The sequence below is a fragment of the Dasypus novemcinctus genome, chromosome 30 (genome assembly GCF_030445035.2).
Source record: "Dasypus novemcinctus isolate mDasNov1 chromosome 30, mDasNov1.1.hap2, whole genome shotgun sequence".
In the NCBI taxonomy this organism is placed as follows: domain Eukaryota; kingdom Metazoa; phylum Chordata; class Mammalia; order Cingulata; family Dasypodidae; genus Dasypus; species Dasypus novemcinctus.
In genome coordinates, this window is record NC_080702.1 from 48,435,313 (window position 1) to 48,447,910 (window position 12,598).

At 35.3% G+C, this 12,598-nt stretch overlaps 1 protein-coding gene across 1 annotated transcript; it reads left to right on the forward strand.

Annotated features, from left to right (window-relative positions):
- Positions 1-9,735: 9,735 nt before the first annotated feature.
- On the forward strand, positions 9,736-10,674 carry LOC101413402 (olfactory receptor 7A17-like). Its single transcript, XM_004482565.2, has one exon. It carries the CDS (start codon positions 9,736-9,738, stop codon positions 10,672-10,674), a length of 939 nt encoding a protein of 312 aa, XP_004482622.2.
- The last annotated feature ends 1,924 nt before the right edge of the window (positions 10,675-12,598 follow it).

Sequence of the window (12,598 nt, forward strand, 5' to 3'; positions counted from 1 at the left end):
GGTCCCCTGAACCCCATTGTGTTGTGTCTTCCTTTTTGCATTCATGTTCATACAGGTTCACCTACAACATTTTGGCTGTAGACATGCAGTTCTCCAAGCACCATGTGAAGAGACTGTTATGTCCATGTTGAGTGGCCTGGTGGCCTTGTCAAATATCAGTTGGCTGTGTATATGCTGGTCTATATCTGAACCCACAATATGGTTCCATTGGCAGTATTTCTATCCTTGTGTGAATACCATGAAATTTTGACCACTGTAGCTTTGTGGTATGCTTTAAAGAGAGGTACACTGATGCTACCAATTACAGTTTTTTAAGATACTGATGACTACATTTATGAGCCTGTGTGCCTGAAATATAAACTTGGCCTAGAGATGCAGGATGCCTAAGAATTAACTCCTGAGACCTTCCAAGTTGCTTAAATGTAGCTATTCTCTAAGCCAAACTCTGTATGTAAATGCATTAAATATCCCCAGCATGGGACATAACTCCTGGGGATGAGCATCCCTGACACTGAGGAATTAATACCAATCACTAACTGGTGATGCAACTAAATAAAGACCTTGAATAAAATAGGGAAATGGTATAGACAAAAGAGTTTATATGGCTAAGAGTCTTCAAAATAGTCAGAAGTTCATCAAAGGGTCAAGCTTACACATGCCTCAGTAGGATATTGGAGACAGTGAAATAGATACAACCCCAGGTACTGGCGGTCCTGAGGGGTATGGAGACATGCATATTCTATGGTCATGACAGATGGCTCTGGAGTTCAGTGTCTTGTCAGTGGACCCTACTTTAGAATTGTATTCTTGAGTGTGATGGAGTTGGACTCAAATATAATCTTTCTACACATGTCACTTCTATTCACATTTACTGAACCTGTTGATGACACTGGGGTTGGTATATACACAGGAGACTTGAATCCTGGGTTGTCCATGTGCCAGCTGGGCCCTGAGCCTCAGCAGAGTTGCATCTCCTACTCTCCAGTTCATTGGACTACACCAATCAGCTAATGGGGAAGTGAAGCTGATCAACCACCGAACCATGGAACCAGAGTGCTCCAACTGCAAGCAGGAGAAATTCATCCATTAACCCTCTGGTATCTAAGCCCCCTCTCAATATAGAGGTGGAGTGGAAATCACCAGTCCAGGGTCCACAGGATGGAGGAATAAAATATGGATTAGAGTGGGCTTAGTGGCATTCTACTACAGAAATATTATGACTAGTAATGGAAGAAATGGTAGCATTTATGTGGAGACAGAGGCCACAGTAGTTGCTGAGGACAGGGAAAGGAAGAAGGGATGTGATTTGGGGGAATTTTTGGGACTTGGAATTGTCCTAAATGATATTGAAGGGACAGATACTGGGCATTATATATCCATAGTCATTGAACACTGGGGGATAGTGTGAACTACATTTTAAAGTATAATCCATGCAGTACAGCAGTGCCCCAAAATGTATTCACCAAATGCAATGAATGTGCCACAATAATGAATGAGGTTGTTGATTCAGGAGGAGTGAGGTGGGGTGGGGTGTGGGGATTTGGGAACATCTTATATTTTTTCAGTGTAACACTGTTTATGATTTATCTTCAAAAAATGCAATTAAAAATGAAAAAAAATATTTTAACATGAATAAAAAAACATAAACAAAGAAAAAATAAAAAAAAATAAAGTCAGTTGATGCTGTCTATTAAAAAGCTAGACCAGGGGATCTTAAAAAAAGATTCATGAGCTTGAATTGTAATTCAAAAAAATAAACATTATTTTTGTGGTGATGTGTTTGTGCTGGTGTAATATGCTTATTAAATAATGCACAGTATAGTATGGGCTTAGTTATATTTAGCCTTCCAATTCATCAATATTGAATATGCTTCCAGTAATTTGTCTAATTCCTACCTTTAGCAATGTTTTATAATTTTCTGACTGCAAGTCCTTTACATCCTTTCTTAAGTTTATTCCTAGATATTTGATTCTTTTAGTTGCTATTGCAAATATAATATTTTCTTGATTTCATCTTCAGATTAGTCATTACTGGTATACAGAAAAGCTGATGGTTTTTGCCTGTTACTCTTATATCCTGCCACTTTACTGATCTGCTTTGTCAGCTCTAGATGCTATGCTACAGGGTTTTTTTTTTTCCCCAAAGTAGAATCACGGCATCTGCAATTAGTGAAATCCTGTCCTTTCCAAACTGAATGCTCTTTATTTGTTTTTATTGCCCATGTGCTCAAGGGAGTAGTTATAGTAAAATGGTGAACAAGAATGGGACATTGGGCATTCTGGTATTGTTTCAGATATTGAGAGGGAGCTTATAGTCTTGCAACATTGGGAGTGAAGAGAGCTATGGGGTTTTCCTATATGCTCATTATCATGCTGAGGAAATTTCCATCTAGTCCTATCTTTTGAGATGATTTTATCAAGAAGGAGGCTATATTTTGTTGAATGACTTTTCTATGTCTGTTGAAATGATCATGTGATTATAGACTGAGTCATGTAATGTTCCCTCCTCTACAATTTTTTGAAGATTTTAGGCAGGGTTACTTGTAGTTCTTTTTTTTTCTCTTTATTTTGTTGATCGTTACATTTAAAAAATATGAGTTCCACTTATACACCCCAACCCCCTCACCCCAATCCTCTCACATCAACCACCTCTTTCATCATCATGCACATTCATTGCATTTGGTGAATACAGTTTGGAGCACTGCTGCACCACATGGATAATGGTGTACATTATAGTTTACACTCTACCCTGATCCACCCAGTAGGCCATGGCAGGATATGCAACGTCTAGCATCTGTCCCTGCAGTAACACTCATGACAACTCTAAGTCCTGAAATTGCCCCCACCTCATATCTCTTCTTCCCTCTCCCTACCCTCAGCAGTTACCATGAACACTTTCTCCTCATCAATGCTACAATTTCTTCCATTACTAATCACAATATTTCCATAGTAGAATATCAGTAAGTCCACCCTAATCTATACTCTCATCCCCCATCCTGTGGACCCTGAGATGTTTATATCCACTCCACCTCTATATCAAGAGGGGGCTTAGATTTCACATGGATGATGGATGCAATTTTCCTACTTGCAGTTGTAGGCACTCTTGCCCCCCTGCTACAGTGGTTGACCTTCTTCACCTCCCTGTTAGCTGGCCAGGGAAAGTTCATAAACCAGATGGAAGGAGTTGCAAGTTTCCTGAGGCTCAGGGCTGTCACTTGGACAGTCTAGAGATTCAGGTCTCCTGAGTATACACCAACCTGAATAATTCATAGAATTTGCCCATGAAACCACCTGGTCCTGGGCTTTTCTTGGTTGACAGGGTTTTATGACTACTTCAATCTCATTACTGGTGATTGGACTGTTCAGTTCTTTGAATTTTTCAATCATCAGTGTAGTTTGATGTGTCTTTCTACAAATTTACACCTTTCATCTAAATTGTCCTTATTTATCGGATAAAATTTTTTAGCATATGCTCTTGTGATACTCTACTTCTTTGGGGTCAGTAAAGATACACTGCCTCTCATTTCTGATTTTATTTATTTGCATCTTCTCTCTTTTTTTCTTTGCTAGCCCAGCTAAGCGATTTTCAATTTTATGAATTTTCTCAAAGAACCAGCTTTGGTTTTATTTATTCTTTCTAATTGTCTAATTCTCAATTTCATTTAATTTTGCTCTACTCATAGTTAATTTCCTTCCATCTGCATGCTTTGTGATTCATTTATTGTTCTTTTTCTAATTTCTCCAAGTGTGTAGTTAAGGTTTAGGTTTTACTTTTTTTCTTTTCTAAAATAAGTATTTAAGGCTATGAATTTCCTTCTTGACACTAATTTAGCTGCATCCCATACATTCTATTATTATTTTTTCTCATTTTCATTTGTTTCAAAGTAGTTACAATTTATCTGGCAATTTCCTACATGACAAACTAATTGTTTAAGGGTACGTTTAACTTCCATATATTTTTCCTAGTACTGTTCTCCATTCTTTATTGATTTCTAGCTTCATTTCACTCTGATCAGAATTAAATTTCAATTGATCTAAATTTGTTTCAGCTTGTGTATGAGCTTGCATGTGGTCTATCCTGGAGATTAATCCATGAGCACTCAAGGAGACTCTTTGTCGTGCTCTTTTGGGATGTAATGTTCTCTATAAATCTATTAGATCCAGTTCCTCTAACACATAATCCAAGATCTCTGTTTCTTTCTTGAGCCTCTATCAAGATGATCTGACTAATCCTGATAATGGGTATTGAAGTTCCCTACTCTCGTTTTAGAGACATTTATTGCTCCTTTTATGTCTTTTCTCTTAGAACACTTTTGCATTTAAAGTCTACTTCATCAAATATCAGTATAGCAACTCCTGTCATTTTTTGTTCATTGTTTGCTTGTAAAGTTGTTTTAAAACCTTTCATTTTCAACCTGTTTATTTTTTTCCTTGGATCTAAGGTGAGTTTCTTGTAGGCAGCATAAAGATGGGTTATATTTCCTTATCCATTCTGCCAATCTGCATCTTTTGCTGGGAGGGTTTAATCCACCAACATTCAATTTTATTTCTGTCAATGCAGGACTTACATCAACCATTTTTCTTTAGCTTTATATATGTCATATTTTATTTTTATTTCTCTTTTTACTTTTTTAGTTATTCTTACTAAATAAACTTACTTTCTGCACTCTCCTCAAACCTTTTCTCTCCTGTTCCCTTTCACCTCATAGAATTCTCTTTAATATTTCTTGAAGGTAAAATTATTGTTGGTAAATTCTCCAAAATATGTGTATCTATGAATATTATGAACATGAACTAATTTTAGAATCCAAGTCATACTACCCAAAGCAGTCTATAGCTTCAACAAAATGCCTATAACCACCTCAGTTGTCTTTTGAGAATCAAAGGAAATGCTGATCTTCATTCATATGTAATTATATTTCCCCAGTCTGAGGTACCACCTTCTGGTGTTATATCAATTTATTTCACTACCCTTAGTCTGTATATACTGTGAGCTGTTTTAAAAGAAGGCACAATAGAAGACACTTTCTCTTAAACCCAGAACATAGTTTCATGCTTACTCTCTAGTATTGCTGAATAAATATTAATTGTATGACTGAGAAAAACAAGTGATTGATTAATGAAACAGGTGGTGCTAACTGTGGGGGAGATAGGAGAAGCAATGGGACCAGAGGAAATCTTGTTTAGAGAGGTCAACCCCATTTATGAGAGCCAACTCCAGAGGGTACAGAGATATTTTAGAGTACCCAGAATTTCTATCTATAATCAGAGATAGGGAAATCATTTTAGGAATTCTTGCATATCAGATCCCATGCCTGAAGAAGAGTGAATTCCTTATGTGAATAATGTATCCATTGGGATCACAGATGAATATGCAATTTCAAAGCTTTCTCCCAAAAGTCTAAATCACCATGAGTTTGCATTGTGATTTTTCTCTCTTTCCTCCATAGAACTAAGTACCCAGGGAGTAGAGTGACAAAAGAATTCTTTATTAATTATGCTCATGAGAATGAAATCCCTAAAGGTAAGGAAACCCTAAATGTTTCCCCTACACAATTTTTAGTCTCATTTACTAATCTCTGGTGAAGAGAAAACACAACCGTGTCTTCTAGAGACCTCGTGAGTGGTTTCATCTCTGCTATTCCTGGGTGCAGGGTTTCCAAATTCATCCATCATTCAAGGAAAATTCTACATTGGTGAACTAAAACACTTTCTCTGATAACTTCAGGTTGAGTCTCAGAATCTTCACAGGTGCTGCAAGAATGCATTTGGCTCCATGGACATCTTTTATTGGTAATAATTTTAGGTCAACAGCAAGGTATATATGTAAAGAAAGCTCAATCATACAAAGTCATCCCTGCTTAAAGGGGCTGACTGTGGAGGGGTAAAATGGACAAACTAAAATAATTTCTTTTACCAATCTGTCTCAACCAGTATTGGCTCTCATTCACAGGGTTTCCTTCTCTCAAGAGCATTTACCATTTTGCTTTGTCTTAATTTTCTACATTTATAGGAAGTACCTCTATAACCACATTAGTTCAATTCTTTTTTTTTTTTTGACATTCAGCAAACATTTAGTCATCAAATAATTCAAGGCTGGCACTAAGTATTTTGGGAACAAAGAAATGACATTTTTTTTTGTATTGATAAAATTGCTTGTACAAAGGATAAGAGATATTGAATTGAGTACATGCAATATCCTGAGATGTACTGAAATCTTGGTGATGTGGATCCAAAACTTTGGATGTACCCTGTGGAGGTTAGTGAAAGCTTCATAAGGGCGCTGATGCTTGTACTGAGACTTGAAGGAGGAATTGGAGTAAGTCCTGGAAGACACTTTGGTAGAAGCAGAACACGAGGAGATGACAGGGACAACAATGGGAGAATCAAGCAACCTTAATGTGTGGTGAGGTTTTAAAGTTACTTCATGTTATTTGATGAACAATGAAATTCAGGGGAGAGAAAGTGGAACCTGAGCTGGACAAGGATGGCAGCAGCCAAATAACAGAGAGCCTTGTATTTTGTCCCAAAGATTGATCTTCATGTCTGAAGTTATTGGAGAGTTAGTACAGGGATTTTAGGAGATGATGTTCATGAAAAGTCTAGTCCTGTCAAAAGCTATCTCTGGGTGTTGTCAAAGCACAAAAGAGATGATGAAGGCTGGAAATAACACAGTAGACATGGAGAAGGAAGGTTGGGGATGAGTCTGGGTGGGTTTAACCAAAATTTAAAAATAGTCACTATTAATTCTAGGCAAAATGCCAAGCATTTTATATTCATTATTTTATTCAATTACTTTATGAAATGTCTTCACCATTCTGTTTTAATTGAGAAAGAACTGGAGACTAACAGCAGTGTGATATTCTTGTCCAAGGTGTGGAATTGTGTTTGGGTTGACTTGGCGTTTGATATTCCTAGCATTTTGCATTTCATGAATAATTGTATTTATTAATAAACTATCTTTTAGAACAGTGTTAAATTTCTTAAAAATCAAGTATAGTAGAGTCTCCAAGAATCTCTAACACTCTTTCCCCCTATCATTGCCATCACCCATTCAAAATAAAGTTTATCTTTATTTGTCATAAATTCTTCATTCCTATGTGATGGGAACATTTCTCACTCTCCTGGTTTTTCATGACTGGATAGTTTTGAGGAGTCTGGGAAAGGTCTTTTTTAAAGTGTCCCTAATGTGGAATTTGTACCATGCTCTTCTCATGTCTAGACTAGAATTGCTGTTGGAAGGAAGACACCAGAGTTAAAGTGCTATTTCCATCACATCATATCCAGGTTGCATCTTATCAACATGAATGTTCACCTTTGATGATGACTTGGATGGACAGTGTTTTGAGGTTCATTGTTCTACAATTACAGAATTATACGGAATAGTTTCATGCATCTAACAATTTTCATGTTCTACACCATTTCAAGATTCCTCCTTTCTCCCTAAGTCCCTGGCAACCAGCGATCAATCTATTTTCTGTTTTTTTGCCTTACCCAGGTCATATAATTGAAAGTAAATATATGAGGCATTTTTAGAGTGGTTCTTTAACATAAATATTTGAGAGTCAAGCTTTCTTTTGTGGCTGGATGAACAATTTCATTTTTATCACTGACTAATATTCCACTGTAGAGTTATAGCACAGTGTTTATCTTTTACCTATTGAAGGACATTTTGGTAGTACCAAAATCTGGTACTGTCAGATTTTGGAGAGTATAAATACAACTTCTATAAATATTCGTGTGTGTGTGTGTGTATTGAGACTTGTGATTTCAAATCATCTGCATATATACATAAGAAGACAGTTGCTGGGTTGTATGGTAAAACTATGTTTAGTTTTACAAGAAATTGCTAAACTGCCTTCTGTCTGAACATTTTGTCCATATTGTACTCTCACTAGCAAGGGATGTGACTAGTATTGCTTCATATCCTCATGCATAATTGGTATTTTTGGTGTTTAGATGTTTAGCTATTCTAATAAGCATGTGATGCTATATCATTGCAGTTTTAGTTTTGCATTTCACTAATGACAAAAAATTTTAAGCATCTTTTGTGTATGCTTATTTGGCAATTATAAATATCCTTGGTTAAGTTTCTGCTTAGAAATTTCCCCCTTTATAAAATAGGTTGTCTGCATTCTTATCGATGTGTGTTGAGTTCTATGTATTTTTTAATACAAATAATTTATATGTGTTTTGCAAATATTTTCCTCATGTCTGTTGATTCTCTTTTCATTTCTTATCAATGACTCACAGAAAATATATTGTACATTTTAATAATGTATAACCTGTACATTTTCTTCTGTCATGAGTAGTGCTTTGGGTGCTATATCTAAACACTCATTGACAAACAACTGACCCTTGATTTTCTTGTATGTTTTGTTGTAGAAGTTTCATATTTCACATTTTTACATACAAATGTATCACACATGTTGAGTTAATATTGTGAAATATATGCAATCTCTGTCTAATTTCCTTTATGTTTGCATGTTTGCATCCCATTGTTCCATGGAACATTTGTTGAAAAGTCCTCACTTTTTCCAGTGAATTGACTGTCTCCTTGTTAAAGATCTCATGATTGCATTAGTGTGGATCTATTTTTGAGTTCTCTAACTATGGTTCATGTATTTATTTTAACAAGGCAACAATGTTTGTTTATTTTATTTTAGTAAAACTTGATACCAGTTAGTGTGCCCTACAACTTTGTCTTTCTTCAGTATTGTTTTGGCTAGCTAGATAATATCAGGATTTTTTTTTAATGTAGCATTAAAAAATAAAGAGAAAAGAAATAATTCCTAAAACTTTCATCTTCTTCTTCCGTATTATATTAGCTTTCTAGGGTTTTTATATTTCTGCATAAATTTTAGAATTAGTTTTTCAATGTCCTAAAAATTATTTGCTGGAATTTAGACCTGGATTGAGTTGAAAGTAAGATCAAAGAAACTGCAACTTTATAATATTGAGTCTATTGTATGTTAAACCAGAATACTTCTAATTAATTAATTACTTTCATCTTTTCACTGTAGTAACTTATATAACTTAATATTTACCTTTTCATCCATGATCAAGTGTTCAGTTTGGTAATATAAATTACAGTCAGAATATTCTGCAACCATCACTAATGTCCATCATCCCAAATTTTTAATTACAAGGTAGAAAATGTCCAGTCAAAATGTTTGTTGATTGCAATCAGTTCAAAGAGAATTTATAGTGGAAAATATTGCTGTGAGGCAATAGTTATAATTGCGGACATGAATGGCAATTTAGAAATGGCATTAAAGTGATTCAAGAACATTTGTTTTCCCTGTTTTCAGATAAAGACTCTATCTATCTATCTATCTATCTATCTATCTATCTATCTATCTATCTATCTATTTATCTATCTATCTATGATTTATCTATCATCTCTTTCTTCCTTCCTTCCTTCCTTTCTTTCTTTCTTCCTTCCTCCCTCCCTTCCTTCTACCTATCCATTTATCCACCTAAACATACTTTCGTCTAATCATCATCCAACCATCCACCCATCCACACACCTTCCATCCTTCTATCCATTTATTCATCTAAACCTATATCATCTATCATCTAACTTTCTATCATCTATGCATTTATGTATCTAACTAAAAAGAAATCATTAACTTAATGAGTTTGCAAACAGAAGAATTTATGTTAAAATGCTTCTTGCTGCTTGTGGCTAACTGTGCATTTCACTGCTCTCTTTTCAGTTTTATCATCAGCTACATGGAGCCAGAAATCCAAACATGTATTTCTGAATTTATTCTCCTGGGTCTCTCAGAAGATGCTGAAGTGCAGCCTCTCCTCTTTGGGCTGTTCCTGATGATGTATATGGTCACTTTTATTGGGAATCTGCTCATCATCCTGGCCATCATCACTGACTCCCACCTCCACACACCCATGTACTTCTTCCTTTCTAACTTGTCTTTTACAGATATCTGTTTCACTTCCACCACAGTCCCAAAAATGTTGCTGAACTTTCAGACAGAAAGCAAAATTATAACTTATGAAAGTTGCATCATCCAGATGTATTTTTCCATGCTTTTTGGACAATTAGATAATTCCCTCTTGACTGTGATGGCCTATGACCGCCTCGTGGCCATCTGTCACCCCCTGCAATATATAGTCATCATGAACCCCTGGCTCTGTGGTCTCTTGCTGCTGGCATGCTGGTTATTGAGTGTTTTAGTCCCTCTTTTACATGGTTTAATGATTTTGCAACTGTCTTTTTGTAAAGTGTTGGAAATACCCCACTTTTTTTGTGAAATTAATCAGGTGGTCCAACTTGCTTGTTCTGACACTTTCCTTAATGACCTAGTGATGTATTTTGCAACTGGACTTCTGGCTGTTATTCCACTCACTAGGATCCTTTTCTCTTACTCTAAGATTCTGTCCTCCATTATGAGAATTTCAACAGCTGGGGGAAAGCATAAAGCTTTTTCTACTTGTGGGTCTCACCTCTCAGTAGTGGCCTTGTTTTATGGTACAGGTCTTGCAGTGTATCTTAGTTCTGCTGCTACTCAAAACTCAAGGGCAAATGCAATAGCCTCAGTGATGTACACGGTGGTCACTCCCATGTTTAACCCCTTTATATATAGTCTTAGAAATAAGGACATTAAGCAGGCCTTAAAAAACTTGAGAAGCATTATTACTATAAAAGGATAATTTGTCTCAAATTTTGAAAAATGCCCTTGATTAACAGGTGAAACACTGAGAGACCTAAATTGAGATACTTTTAAAAATGTGTAGAAAGATAATCTGTTATTTGCCTTATTTTTTAAAATTCTACTTCCTTAATTTTTATATGTCAAATACAATACTTTCTTCTATATTTTATTTCACATCATGTGATCACTCTTATTGTATTCTGTAGAATCAATATTAAATGCAGAAACTGGTACCTGAATTTTCAGCAGCAAAAATTTATGGGGAGAGGGGTATATGTGAACCTCTTATGATTTTTAATGTAACCTTTTGTGTTATATATTTATCTTTTTAAAATATATTTATAATAAAAACATTAAAAATTTTTTATTTTATTAGGCAGAACATATTCCAGAAATTTCTCTTAATCTTTCCATGACAGTAGCCCTCAAGTACAGATCACAAAAAGCAATGTAAAAAGAAATCCAAAAAGTCCTAAACATATGGAAGGGTATTCCATGTTCATGGGTTAGACAATTAAATACCATGAAGAACTCAATGTTACCCAAGCAGATTTATAGATTCAATGCAATCCCAATCTAAATTCTAATAGCCTCATTTACAGATATGGAAATCTCAATTACCAAACATATTTGGAAGGGACAGTAGCCCTGAATAACCATAAACATCTAAAAAAGAAGAGCAATGTTGAGGGACTCATGTTCCCTGATTTTGAAGTGTATTACAAACCTACAGTGGTAGAAATAGCACAGTATCTGTATAAAGAGAAACATATTTATGAATGGAATTAAATTGAGCATTCAGAAATAGGCCCTCAACTCTATGACCAACTGATTTTTGATAAGCCTATAAAGACCACTTTACTGGGACAGAACACTATTCAACAATGGTCCTTAGCGAACTGGATATCCCTAACCAAAGGAATGAAAGAAGATCCCATTCTTATACTCTATAGAAGAATAAACTAAATGGATCAAAGATCTAAATATAAATTCCAGGACCAGTGATCTCCTGAATATAATGTAAGGAAACATCTTTGAGGTCTTGTGGTAGATGATTCTCTCTTAAATCTTACATGCAAAACATAAGCAACAAAAGAAAAACAGATATATGGGATTCCCTTTCACTTAAACAATTTTGCACATTTAACACTTTGTGAAGAAGGTGAAAGTCAGCCTACATATTTGAAGAAAATGTTTGTAAATTACACATACAACAATGGTCATGAAAAATAAAAGATCCTAAAAATGAACAATAAAAAGCTGAACAGATACAATTTAAAAATGGGCAATAGACTTGAACAGATATTTTTCTAAAGAATAAATGTAAACAGCAATAAAGCACCATGAAAAAAAAGTTCTATACTACTAGCAACTATGGTAAATCAAATCAAAGCTACAAAGTGATGTTATTTCTCACCTAATAGCATGACCCCTATTAAAAGCATAACTACAAGTGTTGGAAATGATGTGGTGAAAAAGAATGCTTATTTACTCTAAGTGGGAATGTAGTGTGGTACAGCAGCTGTTGAACGCTGTTAGACCGTCCCTAAGGAAGTTAGATATAGATCTGCCATGTGACCTGCAATACCATTACTGGACATACACCCAGAAGAACTGAGAAAAGTGACACAAACAGACATCTGCGCACCAATGTTCATAAGCATGTTATTCACAATTGCCAAAAGATGGAAACAACCTAGCAGTCCTTCAACTGAAAAATGGATAAAAAATTGTGGTATATACATATGGTGGACTATTATTCAGCTGTTAAAATAAATGAAGTCAGGAAGCATATGACAACATCTGTTCCTTTAGGACATTACATTGAATGAAGCAAGTCAGACACAAAAGGCCATATTTTGTATGATTTTGCTAATATGAACTGAATATAACAAGCAAGGTTTTTAAGTCACCAGAGAAAA